Genomic DNA, 27,500 nt, shown 5'->3' on the forward strand with positions numbered 1-27,500 from the left:
CGTGTGGTTGAAAGATACTCTTCATTCCTCTGTTTATCATTTTTATCATCACTGCCCTCAAACTCAAGCAGAGTACCTCGCATACCTCTGCAGACCTCTGAGAGATCTCAGCATTCCGCGAACAAACAAAGAATACCTTATATGAAATCCATATTTTTGTTCTGCCTCTGGGATGCAACAACTAGTTGAAAACTACAGAGTACCAACAACAGTGTGCAGTTTGCCACGAGCCAAAGTTCGAAAAGGTCGCTCAAGGTCACCAAACTTTGACTTAAGTGTGCCCTCATGACCCCTTCCTTCTGCTCAAATAGTTGTGCTTGACATTAAATCACCCCTATTTTCTTTCATCCCTACATCTGATAGTGGTTACCCAACCATCCCCTGAACCAATATTACTCAATAAACAGACACAGTGGGGTTCTCCCTGTTGGGGTTTGCAGTCATTTAGTCACCGTGTCTGGCACCAACGGACTTATTTGAAAAATCTCCTCAGGGCACTTTCAATGCAGGGAACATTAAAAGAAATTGAAAGCAACACACTAGTACATGTATAATCTGGTCTAATACTTGATAAAAGACTGATCCCTTAATCTTTTCAGTGTTAGTGAAAAATAAAAGTTTTCTTTTTGTGTCAAACAAAGCTATCTTATTAACTTTTAAAGAATGATAATTATATGCATCATTTTGAGGCATTATTTTTACATCATTCCTTTTTCACAAGTGGAACTGACGTCAGATTCTGCAGCTGATAACTATCTACCAACTTTGATATAAATTTTGCAATATTGTATCAACTTTTGTGACAGACTTTTATGGCAAAAATATTCAGCGAGTCATGAAGCGAGACTTTGAAACACAGAAGTCGGAAGTACTGATTTGAGTTTTTTTTGGTTTTTAATCCCTTTTTAATGAAACTAATCATAGGCAGGACATTAACACTAATCCAACAAAGTACGTGAGCTGTTAAGAAATGATGCAGAGGGCTATGCACGCTGCAGAGATTTGCAGTCTTCACAGTTTTCCACATGGGGATTTCAGGGACTGAGCCATCTCCATTTTGTAAGCAATCTATTCATATGTTAATGCAACACAAAAGCATGAATTTTCAAAACAAAAGAATATGCAATTGTAAATTGTTATGTAAATTGGGTCACCCTTCTGATTTTCCAACTCTGATTCTGGAAATTTAAATTCGGTCAATATGTGTACTCCTACTTTGAGGCATGGTAAACTTGCATGCGGGCGTAAAAGCGATGACTACAACATAAAGTTAGATTTCATAATTCAAAGTGATTTCATGATGCAGCAATTCCTTTTGCTTGATGAAAAAAATATAATATTTCATAAAATTCTAACACTTTGCATGACCAGTGAACCGATTGACAGTGCCTTATTCTCCTTCAAATCTGTTAGTTCACCACGATGTCAAGATTGATGTCGAAGTCTTCCAGGCTTGTCATTTACTTTCAGAATAAACAAATAAATTACGCAGGTGTAGTTACAGCATAAAAGGAAATGTTAAATCACCAATTTTTGATTAAAGTTTGAGATAACTGCCACAGGGGAAATTCCATTTACGCTGGAATGTGAAGTGGGTAGTTTTACAATGGCTATTCAGGTATCGGTACAGTCATGAATGAAAATTATGTAAAACCCTACGGTTGGATTTTTTATTCTTACCTGTAAGATTTTGGATAAAAGCCTTCGTTTGGTGGCTCTGTGCATGGCTCCTGGCACATGGATGGATGTGTAGTGCTTGCGAGGAATGAAAGGCTGTGCCTTAGGGTTGGGATGCCAGTCATCCATGCTTGTATTGACCATCCAATACTGCCCGTGTTAATGCAAGGTGGATGCTAAGATGGCTTCCTCAACATTCAGATGGGTTGGATGAAATCTGCTACACTGAGAAATACTGCAATTCGACCTGCAATGAAAAAATAATGAAAATTCAGTTATATAATGATAGAGAGTCCACAAGTAAGATTTTTTGTTTTTCTTACTTTAAATTTCATTGATTATAATTTTTGGCAGATATATTGATATTCTGCTTCTGTATTCCAACCATTTCAGTGACATTTCAAAACTGTGAATGGGTACTGATCATGATTGGACTCTCAACGTCTGCCGAGGAAATATTTCAAGTTGTCAAGGCAGCTGAAACATAATCTTGCTGAGATATGCCTCTTTCCAAAGGCACTCCGATAGATGCATCTCTCTCTTGGGTATATGATGTCTTCAGGAAGAATATCCCCATCCTATATTTCCAAACCACGGAAATCCCATCCAGATTGGTTATATAAGCCCCCAACAGCATGCAGCTGCAACCCACACAGACAATCACTAAGAGAACACTCAGTGCAGCTACTATGCAATTCTATAAGTTTTTCACTCATTTCCGTACAGTTACCTTCTGTGCTTTTCCTTCACACAGAAAGCCATTCCATTCAAACTTGTACATTAACCAGACCTTGGGAAGTTATCAGAAACTGCCATTAACCGACTGAAAGGGCAGAAAACGCATCTGACAAGAAGAATAGTGACAAATTCTTTCTTCCTCGCGCGGACGACAAGCCTGTATAAGATGTGAAGGCACTAAAAACCTGCCATCTTGCTTGGAAACTATCACAACATCTTGGCACTGTGTTGAATCTTAATCGAGCCACTTGAGATTTTCTGTTCTTTTTATGCAAAACACTTTCCAGCGGACTGAGAGATTACACAAGTGAGGGAAGAGTGAGAATTCTAAGAAGGGCAAAGTGATCTTTTCTACCGTCAGCGAGATACATGAATCGGTGCATTAACGCGACTACATCATCGAGGTGAAAGCAAGTGTCCGTGAGTACTTAGAAAGTTCAACTGCCCATAAGCCATCAGAATTCAACGCTGTACCACTTGTTTCTGAAAAACCCTTTTGATCCATGCCTTGACAGCTTCACCAGACTTCGTAATGATGGTAGCAAGAGTGTGCTCTGCCATGAATATGCCCAGTTCTTATAGCAATGAGGTGATTTACACGTACTGGGTCAAAGCACAGTCATCTTCAGAATAATAAATTGAAACTACTGAGAAACCAAAGCACTGTTTCTCCAATGGCGGACTTGCCTTTCTATTGCAGTTGCTTTCTATCTATACACTGAATACGGCGCATCAATACTCCGTAATTCCATATTTCGCATCTGTCATTCACACAAAAGCATCACCTCTATAGATGCTCTCATTGAAGCATGACACATGCCATTCATTGTATGGAATATTGATATTATTGTCTAACATTTTTCACAAATGGTTGAACATTATTATTACATTGAGCAATCAGCTTCAGTATTGGCTATTATGGAAAAACAGTTACATTTCAATTGAAAGAAGTTTTAAGATGAAAAACTTGCACAGCCTTCAAACATGTGCCACTTTTTGCTTGAGAAAAAAATGCAATGTGGGTAAACTTTTTGAAAAATATTACATACATGTACTGTAGTTTGCAACATGCAATGTGGCTTTTTTTTGAAATAATGAAAATACACAGGCCTTAGAAGTAGCACATTTTCAACACAGTCCTTTGCGAGTTTTAAACATGGTAGTCTTGCAAAGAATTACCGGCTATATTCAAACTGATCAGACAATAAAATTGTAATCAACAGAAAGAGAGAGAAAATGGGAACAGTTATTGCTGGTTATTAATTATTTGCAAGTTCTATTTTTAGAAAGAAGTTAAGTATGCGACCCTACCGCAGTCTCCTAGGCTATCACAAGCTCTTCTCCTACTGTGTTTATAAGTACTTGGCATGTTACACTTGTGTCATACAATGGCATTATGCCAGTTGTGAGTAAAGTGATATCTGATGATGCAGTTTGTAGCTATGGAGTACAGCATACGGAACAGTTTTCAGAAGTGTATCTCAGGAGGTGAAGGATTCAGAGTAAACATGCTACAAAAAGATGGTGAATTGGCATTCTTAAATAAACCTTTTCACCCATTTCCCTCGTGAGAATTCAAAGTTGCTCGGCTGAAACAATTGGACTGTTCCAACGGTTTGGTTTAAAAGGGCCGAAACAGCATAGATCTTTTAATCCCCATTGAGTGCCTCCAGAATGCTCCAAAACTTCACCCAAAAACAATAGGGGCTTTGCAATAGCTGATGCGGGTAGTATGAATGTGATTAGAGCAGTATGACTTCTGAACTGGACACAAAAAGGTGAAAAGCTAGTGAAAGAATCACAAGAACACCATGTAAATAACAAAATCCTCAAACAATATTACAGACATGAGCTTTCTTACCTTGAAAAAATACTGTCTTGTTTTGGTAAAACCAGCCTGCAGACTGTGACGGACAATCGTCAAATCATCAACTCATTTAATGTACGCTGCAGATCGCACATACCGTCTAATAGGCCATCAACATGTCTACCAACGTGTCATTTTGCCCAGATACGCCATCAATATCTGATACACACATACCAGGGTGTCATTGCTATGCTGGGCTGTCCACTCTAGAAATAACCTCTGGGAACTCGACGCCGATAATATTGGGCTTCGTCCCCCTGAAAAATGCCTCCGCTTCATTACATTTTCTGCACACAGCACCGACACTTTCTGATTAATTTTATTAAACTGCTTGGATGTTACGTCGGCTTGAAGCTGCCCACATGAATAGAATACCGCAATGATATCATGAGGGAGAAACCATTAATATTCAATAGGGAGGGGAAACCAGCATTGCCAACGTCCATCTGGCCTACAACTGCTGTAGCTTGGAAGCCTCGTAATCAACATTGTCATCAGGTGTATGGCGACAGAACAAGCCATTAAAAATGTATAGACTTGTGAAACCTCTCTAAACTGACACACAGGCAGGTTCTATCAGGGCTAGCTACATCTGTCATGACTGCATGGGTGACGGATGTGCCCTAGTCTTCCATTCTAGAAAGTTGACGAAAATGCCACTTTTAATATCATTTTCAGTTTTTTTACCCACTGGTGCATGAAGGAATTAACCCTGTATGTACCATCACAAAGGTGAGCACCCTGCCCCGATACTGCCACCTCAAATGCATCACAACCAAGAAACGAGCCAATTACGTTTCTTCGCATCCTTTGCATTTCCAAAATGCTCCGTTCTTTCTATCACGATTGAGTTCCTCTGGTTGATTTAATTCTGCATGTCATGCACGTTAGGGAAGTTTTCTCCAGGGCACATTAACGGCAACCGTGTCATTACGCTTTAATGCAAAGCACTATCAAACTGCTGTTGCACGCCACAGTATATAGTTTGTAGTGAAGGACGAGCCATAAACAATTGCAATTTAATGCACTGTCATCAACATACATTGTCAAATTTATAAACATACAAACAGAAATTCATCTTTTTTAACCCAACTTCACTTCTGAACCTTGAATAAGCTGGATTTTGTGAGCAATTACACTTTTTGATTTTGTGCAATAATCAACTCTGACTTCAGATTCAACAAATATAATTCATTTCAAAAAATGTATTTTGTTTTGCTATACTGTATAATCTAACATTGCATGTTATTGTATGCCTTATGCATTTAAGTGAGATCAGAACTAAGAGCAGCATCATCTTAAAGGCCTTTTAACTGTTACTGTTGGCCTTTTCTTCACTACAATATTTTTTGCTCCAAGTGTTGACTACAGTACACTTCATTAACCGCCATTACGTATTCTAGTATTCTGCCTGAGTGCACAGTACACAAGAGATACAAATTGTTATTGTTGACAAAATAAATAAAAGCACAGACATAAATTCAATTTCCGACAATAACAGTTCAAGTTACTTGCACATACGATGTGTATACACACAAAAGCCATGACATGATAGTCACGCTATGTGGAGGAGACCCGAAAGCTGGCTGATTCAAGGAGCAAAACTTGTGACAAAATGTCATAAGTTACAATTAGTACTGGTAGGACATTTATCGCCCAATTGATCAAAGGTCAACCCAGGTCATCATGAACTCTGGGTAATCAAATACTTCACAGTGATGAATAACAGGTGAAAAGAGTCCTTGCGGAAGTGAAATATATAACATAGCTAAACTCTGATACAAAAATAGACATTTTTAAGTCTTTTATGACCCTGTCGTACTTAACTTGATCCAAATGGTTTGTCATATTGGAAGGAAGAAAACATTGACATCTGTCACGGAAAGACGGATTCTGACAAAACAGGAAGCAGTATTTTGTGAAAGTACTACCACTAAAGAGCGTTGACTGGAATATAAGCTGATTTTCTGCATCAATCAATTTTTTATCACACTGCGCTCGTTAGGAGAAGGGGAGTATTTTAAATATTCATTCAGGGTAATTTTAACTTAGTAATCTACCACAATTAACACGGTGCTGAACTTTCTCTCTCTCTGATAAACATTGTTATTGCCAGCTCAGCATGTAGTACACCACAGACCACATCCGTATCAGTTAAAAAATCACAGTTCCTTGAGGGCATGCACTTTGTCTTAAAGTTTGTCATATGAAACAGAGCGCACATGTTGGTATTTCTGATATTCAGAAATAGACAAACATGCCTATCTCTTTACAGATCTTCAGAACATGTAATTCCGAGAACGCTGTGCCCGATGTGATTTCACTTATGCAAATAACAATTACTTTGTTTTGTTTTTTCATTGGTTGTATTGTCGATTTCACATTCCGGAGGAAAACTTTCCACTAAAATCACAAACTGGAAACATAATGTATAATGACAGGAAAGTCAACAGAATTACCAGAAGTCTCTATTTTCTGTTTGGTAGTCATGCAGTTTGTCTCCACTCCCAATGCTCATATTGTTTCAATTAGTTTGAGTAAAACGGTGTTTCATGAAAGTGCATGTGTAGATACCAACTCTTAAATTTTGAGAAATAATCTGTCTCAGAAACGTCCTTTCATATTGGCACAATAACAGACATGTTAGGTTTGTATAGTATGTCTTGCCATTTTCAGTAAAATTTTGGTTTGTTGCCATAAATTCAGTTATATGTGGGTGTATTTTGATACATGTATAGCAACTGTCTACAAATTTCTACTGTTACTCTGTGCTTACTATCAAACATCTCCTGTGATTTTGATGGAAACAAAGGTTTTAATGATTTCAGATATCAGCCTAAATCCCTGAAAAACACCTGTTTCCTGATAAAATATGACAGACCACATGCACTCACTGATGTTGAAGTGCTACTATCAGCAGACATGACAACTTCATATATCGTTGTGTCCCTAAACGCTATTAAACAACTTGGAGAAATCACAGCCAAAAAATGTACGATAACTCAATATTAGACACCTGCGATCCAAAGCCGTTACTTCAGTTGCACTCTATCATGAAGTTATGCATAATTCCACATGCAGCATGTCATTTTTTTCTTCCACGATGTGCACCTGATGCAGTTCATAGAGAAACTGCCCACTCGGAGAGACAAGCACATTCCGAGTGACTAACCATGGCACACTGAATGTCGGCCGCATCAAAATTGCATCAAATTGTGCAATCAGTTTCATGACCGTGCATCTAGCACACAGGTGAAACTTGAAATGTCACGTCAGATCTTTGGATCAAAATGGTAAAAGAATTATCTATGGATGGCTGAAAAGAAAGCGGAGAGAAAAGTCATGTGGCATCAAAGGTCACATGAATTCATCCTTTATCATCAGACTGTTTCAATTCAATAATCTAGTTTTCATGGTACCGAACGGCATATTTTAGAAAGGACGTTAGCTTCAGCACAGTTCAGACGATGAACTGTATCTGATACGTAAAACAACATCACTTGTGTTTGAGATTATATAGTTGTACTGAGACAGCAGTAATGAATTAACAAAATTCCCATATATAAAACAAGATTTATTTCAATTCAAATTTGTTCTGTGTACTGATTTTTATTACATATACGTGTACCTATTTTCTATGCACATGAGAACTACTGTTTAAGTCTTAGCAATACATATAATGACACGCAAAATTCTTGCACATACTGTATCATCTTGCAGAGTTTATTTCTGAAGTTGTCTGGAACATTTTCATCAGTCCAGAAAACAAACTTAAAAATAAATGGACTGGTCAGTCTAAACAACGAACCTATTAAAGTACTGGAATGTGAAACATGATGACATCTTGCAGTTAGCAAAACAAAGTTCCTTAAATCAGCTAAACAAAAAATATTTGTTTAAGAATAACATCATAAGCCTTCTTGGGTAAGCATCATCAATTTGAATTAACAGACTTTCTCTTCCACTTTTCCTCTCAGTTGAATTTAAAGAAACTACCTTCGCCTTCATTCCCTATTGCCAGTATGTTTGGGCCTGAACCATAACACAAATAATGATGGATTATACCAAAATGAGTTGGTTTTAGGGGTGGAGTAGCTACTGAGACACAGGGGCCATTACCCTTCCCAAGATTGCATTCAGTTAGTTGAAAATTGGAGGCGTTTTCAGGATATCTAGCAAGGCATCAGTAGAATTAAACAATTTCACGGTTGCCATGAATTGACAAACAGGGATTGCACCTTGCAGGACAGTAGCACCATCACTCTGAAAATATTCCTTCATTTCTAATCATTTTTGGGAGATCAATGATGCACCTACCAGTCTATCCTAATCTTTCCAAGATTACAGTAATCCTTCCAATAGAGATCTGTGCAAATACTCTACTTGACAGCAAAGGATTAAAATAACTCATGGGAGTGACCTTTATGCGATACACTGTATTTTGAAGTTCATGGTACACACACGGCCTGATGGTATGGTGAAATACTATCTGCCACTGGCAATTCTTGTCGTAGACTGCTTCCTTCCACTTTACTCGACAAGATTTTAAACACCGATGGCAGCACCCACATAAGTGCTGCAAAAACATTATGAGATGGGTTATTATTAAAGGCAGCATTCCCCTTGAGGAAATGGTTCACCAAAACTGCTGTCTTGGTGTGTTATGTGGAAATATATTAAACCCTTGTGACATTCAACACTGTAATGATATGGAGCTGGCTTCCCTCGACAAAAAGATACATCTGGTTTGGTATTTGCCACAATATGTTAGAACTAACTCTCTGTTGCCAAAAATACTGAAAATGTTTCAGTATATACACCTAGAGAACAGATTTTAACAGTTTGTCAAAATATTACCATCTGTCGCATAGGTAGACTTTCTCCTCCTACCTATTGACAAAATCATGCACTCCAAAGCTGTTGTGTCAAACAACCTGCAAAACTCGGTGGCTGCCCACATACGTGCAACGCCTCTGGGGTCAAGTTCCTCAAAATAATGTTAAATGCCATTTTCATTGCTTGAATTTTATAGGACAACATAAATCCTACAAGATTCAGATTAAGTAGATTTCAATCCTCGGAGTTAATTTTTTTTCAGCATTAGAGAGTCTGGCCTTAACAGATAACATTATGCAAAATTATGTTAATTTATGCAAGAAAAGGGCAAAATGTCAGATCCTAACACACACTCAAATGATTTGATTACTTATTTCATATTCTGGGCACTATCTCATTCCGTTACAGATTAACTTTTTTCCACAATGCTCGGCTATCTCTTTCCCACAGGCGTCATAAAAAATTCCGTTCAGGGTATTTTTGATAATCCCATCTTTGTCCCGAGATTAAATCTGGCTTCCAATTAAGACGGCATTTTTGTCGGCTAATGTAAAACGATAAATGTTTAACCATGATTTGATAGAGTCTAGAGATGAATACAACAATGAAAAATAATGTTCTTTCCAACCAGGATATGATATTTCTTTTGACTTGCCATATTTAGAGGGAATTTTTCATCATAGAACACAATAATGTCATTTCCTAGAGCATAACACTGAATACACAGGAGTTGGAGTTCTAGAAATTGATGGCAAGATTACAAGTAATGTACATAATATGATTTGCTCCCAAAATTCATGTTTACATAACAGTCTCTCAAGATCACTATCAAAATAAAAGATTTGTACTCTGAAGCCCATATGCTAGTATTTACTGCCTTGCACTGCCTGGTGCATCCCACCTCTGTAAAAATATATCCCACAATGCCCTTCTAGGATTTTCTGTATGTTTGTCCTTTGTTGCTTGAAGTACATATTTTACACAGGGAAAGTCTTGTCTACACAAGTTGTTAATGTATGAATCAAGTAATTAAAATGTACCTGTACATGCACACAATGTCATGATATGTGTTTTAACCCTTTCACCACCATGGTTTGTCCCAAATCCATTGTTTTCTATGGTAAAGTTGGACCTGTATACAGGGAACTGGGGGTGAAAGGGTTAAACTGGGTCGTGATTATCATTTCAAAACATGACAAAAGTATATCTATTACCGTACTCGTCCGAGTATAAGCCCCTGCTCGTGTATAAGCCCCCTACTGATTTCAGAGGATTTTAGAAAATGCATTACATCCGTGTATAAGCCCCTCCCCTAGTGTAACTCAAATACAGAAAGGTTAGGAGAGTATATTTGGTCATTTAACTTGGCAAAATTGCTTTTAGATAATAAAGAAACCATTAAAAGATGTTAAAACAATGGGAGACTGGAGTTTCCTTGACAGCATCGTAAGGAAAATGACAAGTTTTCCCAGTACTATCTTGATTCTTTGACCCTGCTCACCCCCGTCACCTAAATAGAATAGTCTCACTCACGTCGACCACTGTTCACTTTCATTCACAGCCACGATGTTTTCATGCCTGAAACATGCAGTTTCTTTTGTTTGACTTGTGAAGACTTTTCCTGGTGACTATTACAATTTTCACTGCTATGTTGTTGTTTTCACAAGATGTAGACAGTTTGATACTGGAATATTGAGTTGCCTTTCCGTGTAGGCAATGCATGCCTGTTCACATTACTGTTGATCAGCAGCATACATGACGTCTTTGTTTCAAGATTGGGGGGATTTTTTGATGCTTAATTTCACCAAAATGTCACTTCTGTATTCAGAGATTGTACAATCAGTTTCTTTGGATGTGTAAGTCGATTTTGAAAGCGATAGAAAGATCGAGTGGTGTTGAAAAAAATCGTGCATAAAATTATCATAAATTATGTGTCCATGCCAGATAACATGGGGTTGCTCGAGTATAAGCCCCTCCCCTAGTTTTACAGCTGTTTAGTGTTGCCGAACCGGGGGACTTATACTCAGACGAGTACGGTAGTAGGTACTTTTAACATCTTTAGAACTTTCTGATCCGTGGTCATATTTTTCTAAAATCAGACACATTTCAGCCATCTTGTTCCTCATAAAAAACGCATCTTCAATTTCCACATTTTGGCACTGAACCGACAGAAGAAATGAGAACTATACATACTTGTTTCTTGCGTGTTCATATCTTTCAACTGCTACATGCCAGCGGCAATGAACAGGGCATGCGGTACAGTTCTGAAGACAGCATTCTGATAAAGTGTTATTTTGAATTTATCTTACTTTGCGGTGGAAAAAAAAAATGCTTCTGGCATCCATCTTCTACTCGCAAATTGCATCTTATCGCATTGGAGATTTCTGGGAGGTCTTGTTGAGAAACAGTATTTGGCAAATCAGTGTCTGGAATGTGTCAACTCGATAGCGAAAGCTATTTGGCTTCGTTGCTTTTCGAATGTCTCATATCTGTGTTGCATTTGTATCTTGGGTACAATTTTAGCATCAGAGAATTCATGTCAATCTGGAGTGTGGTGCTGATATGGTCATCCGATTTCTCATCCATGCGCAAGGCCGTGGCTTCATTTCACAGATCAGATCCAGTTTTCAAGTGGCTCTCTCAAGTAGTACTGATTTGCGCTGTACATGATGGGGATTTGTCAGGCCTGGATCTGCTACGCTCATAAAACACACCAATCGTGTAGCCCTGTCAGGACAAGGCTACAGGCAAAATGATTACATTTTCCGATCCAAAAGCTACTTACTTTTGACACATCAGTTCAGTTAATACCCAACACAAGCCATCCCATCTCACACCCCAGTTCGATTTTACAGATACTGTACATATATGGACAAGCATTCTCCATATATGTCTCACTTGAGAAGGGATAGGTAAGGTGTTGCTGTAAACAGTTTTGTTGAATATAAGCTGATTTGCCCAAAATCATCCACTTCAGTTGACATTGTGATCAGACACACCATATACCGTATGTCATCTGATCAGCTAGCCTTTGAGTTTTTCTTACCTTCCAGTACGACCTGATCAATTTGGAGAGTCAACAAGCATCTCTGTTGAACACACAAACACCATTAGACACCCTTGACCCAAGGAATGATTGGACCCCAAAAAAGACTGACTATTTATTGAGTTTTGCCATAGTGGGTATTTCAGCATCGCAAGGGTAAACACTGGATAGACTGGCTGTATGCTTTCATAACAAGGGCATGTCCCGCCATGTTTACACAGTAACTGAGCGGTGTTGAAAGTTAATAGTCCCAGCATTGGTACCTACCTGTAAGGTGTTGAGTTCAGTTTGCAGTCAAAACAGATCGTGGTGAAATGAAACCCTGCAAAGTCTGCCGTGACTAATCCTTGAAAGAGCGAGACAGATTTTGTTTCGTTTTCCTGAGACCTATATCGCCAGGCAGTCAGCTCTGCCTGTCATGTTCTGTTGCTGATGGCAATATGGCATATATTCATGTAAGTCTCTAAGTGCCACAATTTGACCATATACCACCACCAGGGATAATTAATGTTGCATAATTAAAGAATAATCCACAAAGATTGAATAATGAAATCCAATCTATTATTTCAGGTTCATATCATATGACTTTATGCCTTTCACGACGGATGACACTGCAGCAGAATTAGACAACCGATGCCAACGTTTCTATTACGAAACATATATCTCTTTACAGATGTTGAAAACCGACCACCAGAATGTTAATTGACCCTGAAAATAGCTGTTGCTAGGAGAGAATATACAGTACGAATGAATTCAGAGCTGATAAACAAGACGTTCGTGTACGGCACTTTTCACAGTCTATAGATTGTGTACAACACTTGTCAGCTAATTATCTGTTCACTTCAGCATTGCTATCGATTGTGAACAACAGCTCCCTATGTCATGCACATTTCAAAAGAAGATGGCTTATGTCACCCTTCTCAGAAATGGACACATTTCTATTTGTATCCGATAGATAGTGACACAATAAATATATTACAGACTGAATCTGAATGTGTGTGGTCTTTTTTTGCCATATATTGAGAATATATGCACACAGTTTAATATGGCCAACCAATCAAACACTCATACTGCTTGTGTAATTTCACTGTAAATTCACAGCATTTTTTAGTGGTGGCTGTCTTATTTGGTAATTTAAATTTATGTCATGTTGTTGGTGACTGATAATTCAAGCCTTTCACATTTCACTTTTAGGTCAACATAAAAGTGTTAACTTTTCACCAAATACCCTGCTAAAAACACCCACTAATGCTTTCAATAATTCCAAGTTTAAAATACAAGCAAATGTTGCAATTGGAAGCTGTGTTAATAACCAGTTACAGCACTATCTCTAAAATTAAAAAAATTCACAAAATCCCCACAAATCTAGCTTTTACTGATAATGTACACCAGCTTTGAGTTATATCAGTCTGTCTTGAGATAATTCAGTACTGCTGTGTTATCAACTTTACAAAAATCACACTTGACACAAAAATTTCTCACTGGCATTTCAAAAGTGATTAAAAAACAATCCTTGTACGTCACTGACCACACACAATATTCACAAGAGAGAGGGGCAGCTTCCGTTTGTGGTGGAAACGCTGCGTAGGTGGATGAAAAGTCAGTTTGTTTTATTACTGCTTCCCACCTCTCCTGATGTAATTGTTACTGGTTGAGAATTCTCATTACAGGCTGAAATCAAATCCATAAAATTAATGTGACCTGTGTGCGCATACAAGACAAACTGGAAATTTTGAAGCTGAGCGTTTGCAGCTGATGAAAGTTCAAAACTGTTCCATACGGAGACTTAGTTTTCTTGATAAAAATTAAAGCGCAAATAGTTTTTAACTTCTGAGATATTTTTGTTCTTTTCATAGAATAAAGTTTCTTCTTCTACTCCTTAGATTGTGTCAAATGCCTAGTACCGTAATGTTCATTTTGTCAACACAGGAAGAATGTATTTGTTTACTGGCCAATGTCATTGTCAGCAACTGAATTTCAGTCTGGACCAGAATTCATTTGTCGACAACGAAACAACAGTGGGTACTCAATAGCATGTGCATTGATGAGAATGTTGAAATTTGAAACTGCAAGTTAGCCTTGCCTATATTTTGTGTGCCATGTTATTGTCGGCACATGAATTCTAATCTACAGGTGCAAAAGATACAGTTGTCAATTTAACAGTGGGCAAGTTCTGTACACATACAGGGTGTATTAATGAGTTGAACAACATGCATTTGACATAATTTCTAGCACAAAATAGGAAACTAATTTATAAATGGAAAAAAGTACTTGAAAAAACAAAAAAAAAGGTTTGAGCTCATGGAACTTCACATGTAACGGACACACATAGTCAATTTCAATACAGCGATGACGTTTGTTTCTACAGAGACATTCAATAGTCCATATGTGGCATACTTCAGTTTGTCCTCTTTGACCGTGATGAAGATGAACATAATCCATCACCACTGACAGACTGCGTAACAATTACATGTTACCATGACTTCTGAAACAAGGCATGATAAATTGTTACCAAGCTATGCCTATGGCTACAGACTTGGCCATAAAGAGGCCGGCTTAACAGCTCAGAGAACTCCCAGCGCAGACGAACAGAAATAAATATTGCAGACTTTGATGTAAGACTGCTTGCTTTGCTAAAACAATATTTACATCGTTGACATAAATTTCGACGTTTCAGTTTTAAAATGCATTATTTCAGTGTGTTTCCCATCTGTCTCTATGTCCAGACTCTAAACACTGGTGTGTGAAGCCGGTCTTCTTGGAATCTGTGGTCAATGTGAGTTATCCTTCATACTTGAAAGTGAATCATTTAATTCTCTCGAAGCTGATAAAAGAGACATTCTAGTAAAAAGTAGCTTTTCTCTTGTCTATTAAATGTCTATTAAATTGTAACTTTTGATGATTCTTTTTTTTCACTATTTTGGTTTGTATTTCAATGGCAAGTTCTTGTTCTCCTCCCAAAAGAATGTTGAAACACCATCTATTTAGCTTGTCAACGTTGCAAAACAGGTCTAGCCTGTAAACTGCATTGTTATTGTTTATATTTGATTTCTAGTCCAGACCAGAATTCACTTGTCAACAATAACAATGCAGTCTACACATGTACATGTACAGGCTGAGTTGACACGCTGAATTTACTGTTTATCTTACCTTCCTTAGGGGAGTAAGATAAGAACCTGTATTTGACATCAAAAGTTACAGTTGCTGGACTTTAATCAAATACTTGAGTGATGGAATATGGTGCATTGTGGGTAATTTGAAGATAACTACCTCGGGGGAATGTGAGGTGATATGGCATGCTAAGTAACTCTTGTATAGAAGACTGTACGGCCTTGAAAATTGATCATATAAATGTGAATAGCAATAATAAATGTTTAATCTAGATAGCAGTTCTGACTTCACAGGCATGGCCGGGTTAAATTTTACAAGATGTAAAAAGACAACTTTCCTTTGACTTTCACCAGGGCACTTCTTTTAATCTACCTCACTGTCTTACTGTCACTGATCAACAAGTTATTAGTGATAGATTGGTCCTGCATGGATTGAGGAATCTAATGCAAAGAGTAAATCATTCACATTAGGAAACTTTGCAAATGTCTAGTTTTGTCATTTCACAGCATTGTTTCAGTTTGGTGTGTTAGACTTAGTTTTCCGCATCATGTTAGTTGTCATGGAGATATGGTTAGAGGTTTGTTGTGGATGTGGGTGATGGACTGTGTAGTTCAAGTGAAGGGTTGAGTGACTTGGAGTGTAGGTTTGTCCATAAAAGCATGAAGGTTACTGCACTGGGTGGTTTGGATCTTCCAGTAGCTGTAGTTGTAAGGTAATTGAGAGTGGTATAGATTTGGGGGTACTAGACGGTTGAGTTATGGATGGAAAGTTGAAGGTTGGTCATGGGTATAAACATACAGTGATTAATTAACAATTCTTTGGTTGGTTGGTTGGTCGGTCATGTTCAAATGGATACTGTGAATTGGGATACTGTGAATTGGAAGTCGCTGAGGGTAAAAGTTGTTGTGGTTGTGTTGCAGGTGCATTACAAGTTGTGACCCTTTTCTCACACCCCTTGGTTTGCTACTCACTTTCTCATCTCGTACCAAAAAGGTGTGCCCTCTACAGTTCAGCTAAGCCCGTCAAAGGCAAATGTGTAGTGAAACCCTCGGCTAACTGACTGAGTTACGCTGAGCTTACGGTGCAGGAGAGGGCGGTACTGCATGGCCAATATGGAGATGTGATGAGAGTTTAGGGGTTGAGACTACTGGTATATAGATGCATGGTGATTGCTGGGACAAGGTGACAGCAAGCACTGGGTGCATACCGATGTAGAGAAGTTTAGAGTATGAACAGCAATTGTGGTTAACAGTAATGATGTACGCATGCATCTCTGATAGGACTTCAGTAAATATATAAACAGAGAACAGCTGATACAGATAGGGTCATTCATGTACACATGTCTACATATGCTGTACTATGACTACATACCATTACAGTGTCAAAATCTTCAAACACATTTGCTGCCAAATTTTTGCATTTTACTGGTCTTTTCTGCAAAGTTTGAATTTCTAAGGAGCGAAATGAGGTGTTATGGGTTGAAGAAGAAACCTTGTAATTTCTTGAAATGGAAATCAAAATTACTGATACAAGACTGAAATTTGATTGTGAACATGGCACAAACTAAACAGTTGAAATCTGTAGACAGTTGCTATACTGGTATAAAAAATACACGCATATGACAATATAACACACCAAAACCAAACAAAAATTTTACTAAAAATGGCAAAAGACATACCATACCAGTAAATTACAATTGGAAAGATAATAGACAACATGCTAGGAAAGAGGGCAGGCACAGCTTGTTCACAGAGAAAACAGCCATACCACCTAGAGTGTGGCAGACATTTCCTCCTGTACAATATAAGAGACAGCCATTGTGATGGAGGAATCATCTGCAGACATCAAAGCAGTGACAGATTTCCCAATCACTGTGACTGACAAGCCCATTGAAATCCCATTAAAATCCATACATCCCATGGTAAATATGGAATCAGTCTCTGACATTTTTCATCTGATTCTACATAAACCCTGCCAGTGGGATAGTTCACACTTTGGTATGTACACAAGCAGCACAGGCCAACACATGGTACGGAAAACTTGAAGCCATTACCGGACTGACATGCGCGGTCAATTACTGTAAAGTGGATCTTGTAACTAATACTCAGCCACTCCATGGATACAGTACCCGGTACTTGGGCAATTTTACTCTCTTTGAGTTATGAGAACACTCACCTTGACATCATTTGAACTTTTACTGTTCCTGTCACTGAAAGCCCATTTCTGTCATGAAACTATACTTTTAAAGGACTCCTCAGAAAGTGACTGTTCCTGTTTTGAGCAGTAACAGTTGCAATCACCTGTCCGCACAGGATTCTTGCTGATATATGATACTGTGAGTGTGTGGACCTCCTACAGCCACAGACTCAAAACTTGCCTGATTGGTTGTTCTGTGTCATGTGACGGTCATGTGACTACAATGCACAAGCACATCCATGTCTATCCATGTGTTGTATTAATTTCTTTTTAATACAAGATCCCTTCCTTCACAAACTAAAGAAACACAATCTCGCTTTCATCGGTCAATAACATCTGTATTTATTTATAACTTTCCATCAAATTATTGTTGAGCATTTTTGTGTTCATAACAAATTTATCTGATATGCACACTTCCGCTACTGGGAATTATATCATAAATTCCTGATATCAATGGGGCATTTGTATCAAATCAGAGAGCTGCCATACTGGGTTGCTATGTCGAAAAAAATTTCATATTACGTGATCAAGAGGTACTATAAAGGTGATGATATCACGTCATGGTGCACAGGACAGATTTGTGAAGGCTTAAATATATGTCTTTTATGTTACATGCCCCTAGAAAATGGGATGATTGGAAACTTTTTTTACTATTTTATAGTTTTTGCTTCCTGTGACCAATGAAACAGTGGCAACATTTGGAAAAATCTTATGTAATTTTTGAAAATGTTGAAAACAAGATTGAGTGGGAAAGATTTCACGCACAGACAATAGGTCAGTGGAAACATGTTTGTGTTGGCTCGTTCCAAACTTCACACTGATAACCACACTGGATAAATTTCAAATTGAAAAGGGCAAGCCTAGGGATATTTATATATGTACATCGTGACATTTATATGTGCATTGTGAATAATAGACTGAAACAGGATGTGTTTAATTTTCATGGAACCAGCATTTATCTGTGTTTTGATTTCTGTCGCGGCACCATTTGCATTGAAAGTTATCAATCGAGGAAACAGTGAGGGGAATACAATATATAACCCCTGTTTGACATTTGAGGAATTGTTGTTATAATGATATCATTGTGGGGGCTCTCTTCTGTATGGTTTCATATTAATTAGCACTCAGACCGGAATTCAGCATTGTTACTTCTTTCAGAATAAAAAAACATGTATACAATACTATGCTATGATTAGCTAATTAAAGGAAACAATGTTATGATACCAGGAAGTTATGCAATGACATACTGGAAACCTTGTAACAAAACAGGGTACTACCACTACTACCGGTACTTGTAGAGTAGATCTCTCACTCTATCACCACCGGTGGTTTGTTCCAAATTCTGTGTTTTCAATGGTGAGTCTGGCGCAGTAAACATTGAAACGGGGGTGAATGTTTTAACTTTATCACTACCCTATCACATACATGTATGCTATTGCCACTGCGAGTAATGAGTTGACTGTATCATTGAATTTGGAAAATTGAATATTATTTTTTTTTCTGACACAGATTTCCACACCAGTATTGAATTTGATGAATAATACCATGTGTTGGAGCTTACATGTACAACCACGCAAAGCAACGTTTCTATACAGAGTCTTGATAAACAGAAAGGCCTGCATGTAAATTTTCAATGTCCCGCACCACTGGATTCTAAATAAGACCTTTCATAGTGTACTCACATAGCAATTCATGGATATTCATGGTAGGAAAACTACATCTGGAAGCTTAAGAATTTACAAATCTACTAACACTGTACCACAGAATCTTTAAGAAATCACATCGTGCAGAACAAGATTGTCAACAGGTGAGAAAGAAATGTACAGATTACATACGCAAAGGACACAGACAACACTGACTATCAGTAGCTATTCTGGATGATATTTACTGTCAAAATAGCCACATTAATTTCACTCAGCATATGAACTTGAAACACAGCCAAGATTGATAACAGTAACAATACACACATTATCCACTTATATGATTATTTTTGAAGTTTAAAAATGCAATTATCCAACCAGATTTTTCTTTTTTTTTTTTTCATATTCCCAAAAGAGACAGCAGTAGTCTCGCCCAGAGTGATATCTTGCAAGGATTTTGAGTGATTATATCTTGTATCAGACAGACGTAATTAAAACTATGAATAAATATAGATCTGCCGTATCTTCTTCATCTAAACACAAAAGCTGTATTACATGTCATCACCTCCCTCGAGTGAATGGACTTGCCCACCTGGAAATCCGATTGATTTATTTCAATTACTTAATAAAGAATAGGGAAACACAACCTCATCAATATGCAAATGAGCACTAACACTTTGCTATTTTTAAATACCAATTTTCTAACAAATATTTCCATGGAAATTTGCAAGTCAGTTGGGTCATGATCAGCCTAGTGCTTCGAATGGAAGAACTTTTGATAAATGTGATTGACATTGAAACCGTCTGTTTCCGGGGAAAATTATTAATTTCTTTTATACGTCACATCATTCAATGTCGTGTAACTGAATGTGGTTTGTCAAAAACGCTGAATTAATCATTCAGAACAATCGGTCTTTTGAAATGCCATGCATACTGCACAGATGCTAGATTAGCTAGCATTTATCATAGATAGTGTTTACAGAGCACTTTTTACAGCAAAATATATGATCATGTACATTCATCGACTGAGAAGTGACAGTAGCAAGCCAATGTGTGTGATATTCTTGATGAGGTCCAATCTCATAAAAGCTAATTAAACAACAATAAAATGGTACCTGTAGCTTCTACATTGCACATCTATTGCTATCTTTGTTGCATTTACCGTGTTTGTTGGCGAATTTTTGTCACGAACATATCCCATCCTTCAATACGCAGTGCTATGGTTTAGCATCCATGATAACAGGTAGACAATCCAATGTAAATGTTATAAATGCTTTCGTTCTACGCATCCCAACATCAAATTTGACCACATTTTTGCACTGATAGGATTTAACTAAAGCTTAGTAAGACTTTTAGTCAACAGACAACTTGCATTTTTCAAACCAAATCTTGTAGTTCTAGTCAGTAAATCAAGCAGATTCAGTGGCACAGTGTGGCTACCAAAACTCAGGTGTAACTTTGTCTTTTAGAAAACTTTCAAGTAACAGAGGATCAGCCACTACAGGAGACAAGGTCTTCACTGCTACGCCTAAAACTGGTCAGATATTGGCCATCTTAGACTACGAGATCATAAATATCAATGATTCCTTTGAGCCGGATCTTTGATTCCTGGGCTGGATCTTTTCCATGGTTCATAAAATCCATGGAAAGAATCCATCCCGGCTCTCAGAACTCATCATACGGCATGCTCTAATCTACAGTTTTGTTTCAGACGTGACTTCAAGTCAATTGATAATCAGTTCAGGCATTATTTTCTTTTCCGAGGATTTACCTCATCCTGGCTCTCTGGATTCAAATCCCGGAATGACCTGCGGGTGATGACAAGGGAATTCCAATGCCTGTGAAATATCTAGCGGAAATGTTCCCAGCTGTCACTGCAAATCTCGGTAAAGGCCTCTGATTTATTAAGGTCATCACTTTCAGTCTTTCAATACAACTTTGTAGCGATAAATTGCCGTGCAATCAACATGTATATTTTTTAAATATCTGAGTTTCTCTTTAAGGTAGAACATGCCTTGGAAATCGAATATAAAACTTTGCTCAAAATTTCCTCTGGGAAACTTACAACCATTCTCTTTCAAAATCGAGAATAAAAATAGAGGGTCACCGTGCAAGTTTTGGTGCTATGGACACATATAATCTTAAATTTACTGATATCTGATATTCAAAATGGCTGATATCCCTTGCTAACTCTACAGAGAAATATTTTGATTTTCACAAAAATAAGCTGGTAAAAACTTTAGTAGTCCATTAGCTTCAAAATGAGCCCCAACATGTGATAGACCAAAAAGCACTGTTAAAGTTTTGAGAGTCTGAATATCTGTCTCAGAGGGGCATTTTATCTTAAATCAAGATTTTATTATGCAAGGAATAAATGCCGAATCGAATACTTGACAGGACAGATATTGTATTCGAGCATAAATGACTCTTTCAAAGAAAAATCTTGCGAAGGAAAATATGAGACAAAAGTTCCATGAACATAGCAGCTGCAATTCACTCTTTTTTGAGTCTGCCTGACAATATTTGATATTTCATCAACATTTCATGATCCACATTTTACAATAGACACAGCCAAAGGGAACCATGTGTGGTATATTACTTACATGTGCAGCATAGTGAGTCTGTTCATGATGGGAGAGGGGCAAAAGAGAGGATATAAGAAGAGGGGTGGGGGAGACGGCCACAGAATCAGAATGTGATAATGAATGAATGTCACCAAAACCAACCCTGGGAATTTGAATGATAAATTTCAAATGCTAATATTGAATTAGAAGCATGTAATAGGCTGATTGGGTGTTCATATTTACAGCTTTGCTGACCCTCTCATTTGCATCGGAAGACAATCTGTAACCCTACATGAAATGTACTCCTACATGTCCATACAGTAAATCAATGTTCTAAGTACCACTGGGAACAGAGACCCCTACAGAGATGCCGTACCAAGTCTGTTAGTTTTCACATAAAGTCACTTAGTGTTGTGTCATTTAGGGCAAAGTAGCCTTTTTCGGTCGATAGTAAAGCTATAAATTAGTCAGAAGAAATTACAGAATAAATACGGTGATGAAACTCTATGAGCTATGGGGCTCTGAGAAGGGCATACATATATTAGAAGCTAGTGCTACTGATACAGTTGTCATTCTGGGTGCATGAATTGCAGTCTGACGCCACCATTGTACATTCTATGTCACTTTCCCTGTAATGGACGACACTTTGTACATGACTCCCAAGCTGCCAAGTTGATGACAATGAGGTGATGCACTGACTTAAAAGTTACACAAACACTTATCAACCACGGTCTCCTAAAAGCAGAGGCTCACTAGACAGATGTCTGTTTCACATAATGCTCACACCATGTGTGCGTTTGATTCCAGAACCACTTTTCCCTAGACAGCGCACAATGACAGCGTAACACACTTCCTGAAAGAAACTGTGACAAATATAATCAATCGCTTTTTGATTTTCCTCTTTCGAATGCTGTACGGAAATGACATCATCTTTGAAATGTCATACTGAAACCGATTGCGAAATCTCTCTTGCAGCCTCCATCACACATCATCCACAGAGCAAAACAAATTGTAAATTAATTACATTCCGGTTTTTGACTGTAGAAATTAATTTTCCCGTTCCTATTTCAGCTTAGTCAAATGCATTTCATGAACAAATATTTAATGTTTGAGGACCTTATTTGCACTATCTGCATTTTTCTGCCATAAAAATACCTCCGGGGCACCATATGTGGTGAACTAAAAGTGAAAAATTGGAAATAGCATAAAATTCACTGTGCAATTTTTTCATCAGATATTAATTGTATTAAGAAGGGATGCCATCCTAATTGGTACAATTATTCATGAAATGTCAGAGTTTTAAGAGATATTCAGCAATTTGAATATATATCTGCGACAAAAAGGGGCAACAATTATTTTGATATGTGGATATTAATTACACTATGTCTACCAAATGGATGAATCTACAGGAAGTCTAATAGTCCATATGGCACAAATATATATGAGCTTCTGGCGCTGTAGTCTATGTGTGTCTACATGAGACAAAATATGATACCCTTTGTTTAAATACTTTTTTCTTTTTTATGCTTTTTTATGATTGTGTATGCATATAAATCTGGAAATATTTGTAGCTTAATCTTCATTGGATATTTGTGGGAAGGCAAATTTATGGAGCAAGTTGTTCTGGCATTTACATGTAATACCACCTTTATTGTTTATTCTATTGCTAACTAAAGTTCTTTCTTTGTGGGCTTTCAATAAGCAACTACAATTGGGACAAGGGTGGAAAGTCCAAAGTAAAAGACAACATGAAAATGCTAAAAATAAAGTTTCAACAACCTTTCAAAAAAATTCAGTGTCATGTGTTATATATACGGTCATGAATATTTGAATGAACAGGGTTTTTGATAATATATTACCATGAATAGTGTACAAATAGGTTTGTATGTTAAAACACATTTTTTCTCTGTGTTTGTCGAGGAAACAAAAGTCACAAAGCAAATGCAAACAATTATATTGATATGTGGACATAAATAACACTGAGTTGACTGATTGAAGCCTGATTCAAAATGGAAACCCCATATTGTGCACATATACACACATGGACCAATGCTACCGCAGACAACACGACACATCTGAAGTATAGCTGCAAATATTCTCTTCCAATTTTATGTCTCTATCATACCACTGTAGGGTATACACACTGTATGCTTTACAAATATGGCACAGAAATTTTCCCACTTTGGGTACAGATACTGACAATGTCGCCATCAGAATTATCTGTTGAACCAGCTGGCTGTGTGACTCCTCAGATATGAAAGGACCATGACATGTGCCGATGGCCCAGGTGGATTCAATCAGACCTGAGGTGAAGGGGACATATGTATATAGTGTGATGCATGGCTTTCTGCGATAATGTATTCCATTCTTTGCTACATTTTCACAGGAGTTGGGAATGCTGAGTGGGCATTTCATGAATTAATGGATAAATGGTTTCTGAATAGCTGGATTGATGATTTTCTCTACTGGTCCAGGACATAACCATCTGTAGTCAGGAAGTGGAAAAATGAGTTGGAAAGTGAAGTCACCAATTCAAAGGCCTGGTAATATTTATTTTTGGAGAATATCTGTTCTATGGTTTGGAAATTACATGGGCAGATAATTTGTTTTGATCCCTCAAATCGACTTCATCATTTTTTGTAACATGAGAATGCAGTCTTTGAGCAAGACAGCTGAGCTGCGCAATAAAAGGAATATGGATGTAATGGATGAGCTAGGATCAAAGGGAAGATAGTGGTATGCAAAAACTAAGTGTAGATGAGCTTCAATTTTTCGATGTACATTTTGACAAAGCACATGTAGAGAAATAATCAACACTGTATTCTGAATAAAGTTACATGCAATAAAATCTTCTAAATTTCTTTCACCACTGAGTGGACTGCACTGGGGAAAGCATTTCATGTCAAGGAAAGGTATTAGCGATAGTGGTGCCTTGCAAACACCATGGTTCATATTAATCTTCTTATTTCCCGTTTCCTTGAATACAAGCAATTTATTTTAAGAACCGAACCAAGAATTAAATGAGAAATAAGTTGACTTTTCTAGACACAAAAATAATGAATACATACTTGTCTTACCATCTGAAAGTTTATGACCAAATCCATAAAAGAAGCTGTTATTTATATACTGCACCTATACAAAATTCATTTCAATAATAAATGATATCATTAGGTCATGAATATTTTACCACTGGTAACTAGTGAAGAATGAAATTGGATCAGGAAAAACTCATTACACCTTTACAAAGCTTCAGCGTGTCAGATATTCCAGGAGCAAGTATTTTGCACTGAAAAACAAATATGAAATAGATATATTATTTTCTTTCTTAAATACGCAAAACTCCTATCATAAATGTGGCCACTATAAAATGTTGCTTTCAAGTTTCATAAAATTTGCACGTTCGTGTAGCAAAATGAAATTAACGACTCAAAAGATGCAAGTCAAACTAACCCAAGAACAAAACGACAGCCAGCTAGCTGAAACAGATGCTGAACTCCCTGTAAAAAGGAAATATGTGTTCTTGTTTCCGTCTCAATGATTTTATTGTTCGGCACCTGCCACAGTCTATTCAGTCTATTACAAAGACTTCTGTAGGGTACAAATTGTTCTGAGTGGAAATTAATTTGGCAACAACTTCATAATTGTGTTGTAATCCTGACTTAAAAACTTCCAATTACCATGCATTGGTTTTCCCCTTTAATGACTTTTATCCGGAGCAGACTATTCAAATTGTGAAATGCAATTACGATTTTCATTGAAATTTCAATTCTGAAATTTCCACTTCACTGGACTCCATCTTGTGGCGGAAGAAATTTTATTATGTTGCAATTTTCAGGTGCTTATCAAATTCAACTTCAATCGCATTCAAAGGATAAAACAAAGTTTACTGTTTTCAAAGATTACAAAACAGAAATCCTCTTAAAAGAAAAATGCACAAAATGATAAATCTATAATGCATTTTTGACTTGTGAAACATTTTCGAAAAAATAATAGATATCAACTCAATGTTTCTGTCTAACAATGGTTCTAGTACAGTCAGCCCTGGACATTCCCCCCCCCCCCCCCCACACACACACCTTTGACACTATTTAACTATAAACCTAACCAAAACCCAAGCCCCAAATGGTGAGTGTCCTGGAGATAACTGTCCCTATACCATACGACTCGGGGATCAGGATTAGCTGATGTTGTTCCAGGATAGTTACAGCCCTGGAAGTCTACCCACTGGACACTCACCTAGGCCCAACCTCGTACCTGTAGCCCTAACCAGTGTGTGGGAAAATGCCCTGGTGGTAAGAGTCCTGATGCTGATTATTCCAACAAATGAATAAATTATCAGTTGATCAGTTTATTTTTATCATTTTATTTTTCCATTATACTGTCTTTCACTTCTATTATCTAATTTGTTTACAGTCAGAATCCTGTAACCAACTTGAATTGATGACTAGATATCATAGGGGTGAGGAGGGTGGGAGCATTTACTGACTGCACTTTAATCTTGCAATTTTAAGAGGAGTTCTTACTCCACCAATATATACCTTTCAGATACAATCCTACTGAATGTCAGAGCTTCAAACCATTCAGGGCATTAAAACTTATGAAAACATTTGGCCGGCACTTGCAACTTTAATTACCAGCAGTTGGCCAGTGGGAAATTGCCAATAAAATTTTCGTAATTCAAACATTCCTCAGAGAATAATAAACACACCAATGAGACTGGTGAATTATGCAGTTGCCTGATCAAGGGGGCCCTCTTCTCCTTGCATCAGCAGGCACAGGGGAACATGGGGAATGTGGCACATGGGGAACAGATGCAATCCTAATATTTATGGTAACACAGCGCTGTCAGGTTGCGACAGACAAAAACCAGCAAGGTAAACGTAAACTTACACAGCCTGGGTGCTTATAGACCGGATGACCCATATATCGGGGACACCTAAGGTCAAGGCCCAGATGATGTCACCAAGGTTGACCCTGGATGACCTTTTGATGGGTCTCATATACACAAACCTGAAATATGATATGAATCACCGTAATTGTCCTGCAGATCCATAACTGAGAGGGGGGAAATATCTGTTGGAGATCACACAGGCTGATGTTTTAATATATGCCATGTCATGCTCGCTCCTCAGAGTGACGCCAAATTATTACATTTGATACATGTGTAAATTACTATAACCTGAAACAGACATACCGACTGCACGCCACTTGAAATTTACATTGGATTTACGCGCTCCTAAACCCCAGTCCCAGCTTGCATGGAAAAGGAGTTGTGCATTTCAACATTCATAGACATGCATCACTCAAACGCATCAGATTAATTGGCCATTCATGATGTGAGGTGCTCTAGTTAAAAGAAAAAAATTGCTTTCACTTCAGGTCATTCTTTGGAAAAACGATTTCAGTCATCTATGTTTTCAATTATGCCTTATATTGGTCATATTTTCAGGAGCATCCTTACATGTTATGTTCCTAATTCTCAGCACATTTTTTCCATCACTATAACAATGAGCATTTATAATTACATATTTTGCATATTCAAGTCAGGGAGACAATCAAAAATATAACATTTGACAACAGATGGCACAACAGGTCTGCACAAACCAAGTATGCTCACTTTATTATTCATAAATATATCATTTATAATTACCAGTTCAAAACTTAATTATCCTACACACATGCGGAATCAATTGATATGCTTGTGAAAGACAATAATAATTAAAATCATCAATAATAACTGAAACTTATTTTTGTCGCAGGAAATTATGCAAATTGTTTCAATTCTGATTATGCAAATGACTAGCCATTCTTTAGGTTCATTTTTT

The 27,500-nt window shown here is 37.5% G+C and overlaps 1 protein-coding gene and 1 long non-coding RNA gene across 9 annotated transcripts in view; one reads left to right on the forward strand and one right to left on the reverse strand.

The window, feature by feature from the left end:
- Window positions 1–27,500, reverse strand: part of LOC139138540 (protein O-linked-mannose beta-1,2-N-acetylglucosaminyltransferase 1-like) — a 105,459-nt gene that overhangs the window by 46,309 nt on the left and 31,650 nt on the right. For 5 of the 8 annotated variants that reach the window (XM_070706954.1, XM_070706951.1, XM_070706955.1 and 2 more), the window contains one exon: window positions 1,681–1,924. In XM_070706954.1, the coding sequence (XP_070563055.1) occupies window positions 1,681–1,821 (141 nt within the window). In that variant the 5' untranslated portion in view covers window positions 1,822–1,924. Of the gene's footprint in view, window positions 1–1,680; window positions 1,925–4,276; window positions 4,544–17,450; window positions 17,605–24,752; window positions 24,803–27,500 lie in introns of those variants that run through there. The other 3 variants (XM_070706952.1, XM_070706957.1, XM_070706956.1) reach the window with 3 other exon arrangements.
- LOC139137893 (uncharacterized) lies at window positions 18,986–24,298 on the forward strand. Its single transcript, XR_011553481.1, has 3 exons — window positions 18,986–19,278; window positions 20,876–20,997; window positions 24,062–24,298. It is a non-coding gene; the product is annotated as an uncharacterized lncRNA (long non-coding RNA).

Source organism: Ptychodera flava, chromosome 8, assembly GCF_041260155.1.
Source record: "Ptychodera flava strain L36383 chromosome 8, AS_Pfla_20210202, whole genome shotgun sequence".
Classification (NCBI taxonomy): domain Eukaryota; kingdom Metazoa; phylum Hemichordata; class Enteropneusta; family Ptychoderidae; genus Ptychodera; species Ptychodera flava.